The sequence below is a fragment of the Phaethon lepturus genome, unplaced genomic scaffold (assembly GCF_000687285.1).
Source record: "Phaethon lepturus isolate BGI_N335 unplaced genomic scaffold, ASM68728v1 scaffold17036, whole genome shotgun sequence".
Lineage (NCBI taxonomy): Eukaryota > Metazoa > Chordata > Aves > Phaethontiformes > Phaethontidae > Phaethon > Phaethon lepturus.
The window spans coordinates 1-4,688 of record NW_010545738.1 but is presented as its reverse complement, the minus strand read 5'-3'; the positions used below and the strand labels follow the sequence as shown (position 1 = coordinate 4,688).

The following is a 4,688-nucleotide window of genomic DNA, read 5'->3' as shown; positions in this document are numbered from 1 at the left end:
GCAGGAAGAAGAGAAAAGTTTTCAGTGATACATTGAACAGATTTTTATTCTTCACATACATTCATTCTTAATTGTACAAAAACCACCAGGTAGGGTGAGGCAATTCCAGACCATAATGTTAGAGAACTTGATCTGGGCTGTAACATAAATACAAATTCCCCAAAACCGAGCAAGAATCCTCATTCTCCCATGATGCTCATTTCCAAATTCAAAGTTACTTACTCTTCCTATCTGTTGTGAAGATGTATTTGGGTATTGCTGGCTGAGCAGTGCTGTGGAATACCCACACTTGGAGATAAGTTTCCTAGTCTAACCTACTGACATTTGACAAAGCTTTTAAGGTCTTCAAGGAATTTAATGTACTCCTGGTGCTCCAGTGCAGTGCTGAGCTCTATTAGCTCATCAGCAAACGTGTTGTCCACTCCTCGATCAGCCAGGAAATCCATTAAATGATCGTACAGAGCCTAGAAGCAATGAACAGGAAACTTCCTTAAGCAGGGCACACCTGGGTAGGCGTTGCTTCTAAAGTGTCCTGTGGCAACTGGCATTTCTTTCTCCCAGGAAGACCAGGTCTGCCTCCCACAGTATGTATCAGTTGGAGGGAAGGGGCCATGGAACAGGTCACGCAAACTTGGTCATGTAAACCCAGTGTCACCAACGAGCTGCACTCTGGAGCTACCAACTGACTGGAAGAGTCAGCAGGTAGAGTCTGTTGAAGATTACACATACCAAGCTCTGCCTGTCCCCCTATATAGTACTATGGCCTTGGGGGTGAATTGCTTAAACGTGTCTGGAAAAGGCGGTATCTGATGTCAATATTTGTTTGGAAGACTAAATCTTTAATCATCAACTCTTTTTCCTACTTAACTGTTGCAACTCCAGCATATGTTAATGGTTCTGGGTTCCCCCCTTGCTCCTCAGGAGAACAGGTTCATTATTGGTGCTTAGTGCAGTAATGCTAATACCTGTTTCTTGGGGTTTTTTGTTGTGGGTTTTTGTTTGGTTTTTTGTTTGTTTGTTTTTTTTAACAGATCAATGTTACAGAGCAAATTATTAATTTTGGACTTTTGTAATCTGAAAAGATCACAAATCATATGCATTTTTTAATTTATTTTCTGTCTCAAGTCAGAAAGGAAAAAAAAAAGCAGTGTGGGACGTTCTAGAGTGCACTAATGAATTTGAACACTAATACTTCCCAAGGAGACACTCTAGGAGTGAAGTTTTAATCATGTGATACACAACCTGCAACTAAGATTTAACCTTTTGAAAGCCTGGCATTGAGAACATAGAAGCAGATGCCAGATTCTTGGGCACGTTAGCTTTTAGTGTTACTATTATAAAAACATACTTGGAAACCCCAGAAAACAAAGGCATCTACACGTGGTATCTGATAAGCTACACTGTTAAACACATAGATCAAAAGATGTCTGAGCAACTGTCAAAACATCTCTCAAGCGTAATAGAGCTGCTAGGAAATCAACCTATGAAGCCCTGAACAGAACAAGTTTCAACACATCTATCTATGACTGCCAGTAGTGCCGCTGGGACCACGTAATAATCCTCAGCCTGCAGCAGAACCACACTACCTCATGACCAGCTGGGGCAGAGGGGAATCCCCCATCTCAGACATCAGACAGGGCTCATTCGTGATTCCGGAGCAAACGGGCAGCCAGGCGAGATACGCCGACGTGCTCTCTGCAGCCCACGGCATCTTAGCAGCACTTACCCAGTCAAGGGAATCCGTATTAAGGGTGTAGTTGGTGTCCTTCCAATCCGATTCACCAGTGGGCTGAAAACTGACCTCCCGAATTGTGAAAATATCACTTTCTTCCTCTCCTTCATGTCCAACCTGAAACAGGAAATGAGATGTACGACATGCAATTAGCTCCAATTACTGGGTGCCTTCAGCCATCTCACCGTGAAGCGAGAAATATTACACCGCAGGCAAAGCCCCAAGACCGGTATTAAAGCTGTGCCTCTCCCCTCTCAACGCATGCCTGTGAAGACAAGCACAGACATGCAGGAGAACGCAGGAAATCCCCCAAGATGTCAGTCTACCAGCCCATGCTGCCAGAAGCCACCTGATGGGGAAAAAAAAAATCCACAATTCTAGACCTAGACGAGAATCATAAGCAGCTTTCTGAACACAGACTGCCAGAAGCCACCTGATGGAAATCAGCAGCCTGATTTTTACAAAGATGTAAAAAGCTCTTCTGTGTGGTTCTAAATCTGGCTTCACACATCCGTCTAACATTTGTCAGCTAGGACTGGCTGCATAAGTGATCTGTTAAGGTCTACAAAATAAAGCATGAAGATCAGCGTGAACCAGAGATTTTATTTTCTCCCCTCCTTTTTTTTTTTTAATCCCTACTTCTTTTTGTGACACCTCACAGCAGTGAGATTTGCAAGCTACTGACACACCGTATTAAATCTCTCTTGTTATGGCTACTTTTGTTTACGCCCCTCAAGCTGCCATGCTGTTAAAGTTAAGCCATGCCTCCCTTCTCTAATGCAATTCAATAAACTGGGCAATAAGCAACCGATCAGAAACACCAGGTCAGGATGTGAGTGAGGAGTGCAATGGAACATCTCCTTCCCAGAGAGTGTTCTTACAAACACAAAGCCTTTTTTCGTGTGTTAAAAAAAAAAAAAAAAGTGAGGAGACTGCATTTTCTGCAGATTCAGAAAAGCAGCAGACTAAAGAGCAGTTAGAATTCAACAGCGGCACAACCACGCTACAGTCAAGCACGAAACGCACAGCGAGTCACAGCCCAGAGTTGGCTACGGCTGACACACGAGCAGTTCGGTACCCACCTCGTCTTCGGGATAATGGCAGTCAAGAACAAGGGTCTGTTTTGTATCATCTTTTATTACTTCCACAACAAAGTTTGGAGTTGATGTAAGATCGGGCTAAATGAGAGAAAAGTTGCATCAGCATTGGAGTCTGACCAGGAGCCACAGTGAGGGCAGTACAGCCCAGCAACACAGCCCGTCCAGCACAGGTTGCTCCCTGTCACCCTCCTGGAGTCTTTGAGCTGGCCAGGGCGAGCCAAGCCTCCCCCAGCCTCGCAACGGCCCTTCAGCCCCTCCTCTGCTCTGCGGCTGGTAAAATGGCAGCTGGGAGCATCTGCCACCCCCCGACATCCCAGAGAGCCTGCAGCTCACCTGGATGGGTCCCTCAAGGGATGGGAGCCGGGAACAGAGTCAGACTCGTTTGCCAGCGGGAGCTGCTTGTGCCTGCCCTCCCTCCTGGAGGAAGCCGGCAGGGCACAGAGACTGCCAAACACACTCCACGTGCACAGACCAAGCGCTCTGCGCCTTCTCAGCCGATACAGGCGCGCCCGGGAAGGAACAGTGTACGCGTGTCCCCAGTATTGTCCCACCCAGCGGAGGGCAACGCACCGGAATAAATACTGCTGTGCAGGCAGCGCAAGTTAACTGCTGCATACGGAGCAGCTGCATTCCTGACTCGTTCGGCATCAGCGTCACTGCAGATGACGCCACCTGCCTCAAACGATATTGCTCATTTACAGTTTTTATCGGTATTTTTACTTTTTAAACAGGAGTGAGGCACTTTTGGCCAACAAAACCACACAACTGAAGTCTTACGACTAGCTTTGCATTTCATTGACGTTGCCTACCAGCTGAGTTACACTAGTTAAGTACAAAAGGCGGTGCTTCTTGCAGGGAGTTGCAAAGACAGGAGGTATCTGAGTTCCTCTCTCCTCGTAGAGCCCTCTCACCCTGCTCTGCCTTTCTGCTGCAGAGAGGAGGGTCACAGCCAAGTGACAGCCAACTCGGAAAAATCTGCATTTTGTGACTTAATGCTCCCAAATATCGAGAGCAAAAAAAATCCTTAGCTTATGGGCAAGGTTCTAACCTCCCTCGTGTATCCGTCACTAAAGCGCACATCAAAACTCCATTACCTCTTGCTCATCAGGCTTCTGCTCTTCCTGTGTTTCTTCATCCACTGAGGGTGGAATGCTGTTGTTGATGTTGAACGTGACTGTTATCCTTCAAAAGAAACAGAAGCGGTTACTTCGAACACATGCAAAAAACACCCATCAAAATTTCTCCAGTGGGAAGCTCTTGTTGTGGGGAGACCATTACTGGTGTTGAATTCACACACCGTGAATGAAACCAGGTACTGCAGGGACAGTTCAGGACACACACCAGAACGAAGCCAGCTTCCTCCAATCGCTCTCATGAACAAGCATTTTTCCAGTTTTACCGGACGGAACTGTTATTGTTAATGCAGGAAAACCGCATGACATTTTGTAACACACAATTCAGTAGCAAAAAACAAGTACCCAAGGCGGTAAAATAAAAAGCTTCTGCAACGTCCAGCTGGCAGACCGGACAGCAATACAAGTAACAGGAGCGCAAGGAGAAGTCCGGTGGCTTTCCTCTCCCAGCCCTCGCCAGTACGCGTGCTTGCCCGGATGGATCCTTTACTCAAGACCAGACTTACTTCTCGCCGGCTATCTTCCGCACCAGCTTGGCCTCGGTGCCGCGGACGTCCAGCTCCCACCCGCCGGAGACCTTGGGCAGAGATTTGTGCTTCTGGATCTTCTTCTCCTCTTTGATCTCATCCGTCAGGAACTGGGCGAAGGCTTTATCGCCTGGCGGGGAGAGGTGGGTGTTAAGGGAAGGGGGGGTGTTAAGGATGCCTGCCCACCCACCCACCC

General features: G+C 47.1%; 1 protein-coding gene across 1 annotated transcript; it reads right to left on the bottom strand.

Annotated features, from left to right (window-relative positions):
* Positions 1-18: 18 nt before the first annotated feature.
* On the bottom strand, positions 19-4,622 carry C1QBP (complement component 1, q subcomponent binding protein; the record flags this gene model as incomplete). The annotated part of the gene is made up of 5 exons (XM_010289055.1): positions 19-464; positions 1,727-1,849; positions 2,815-2,910; positions 3,927-4,014; positions 4,472-4,622. Coding segments are annotated over 5 exons (608 nt in total), but the record flags the coding sequence as incomplete, so codon positions are not given.
* Between the last annotated feature and the right edge of the window lie 66 nt (positions 4,623-4,688).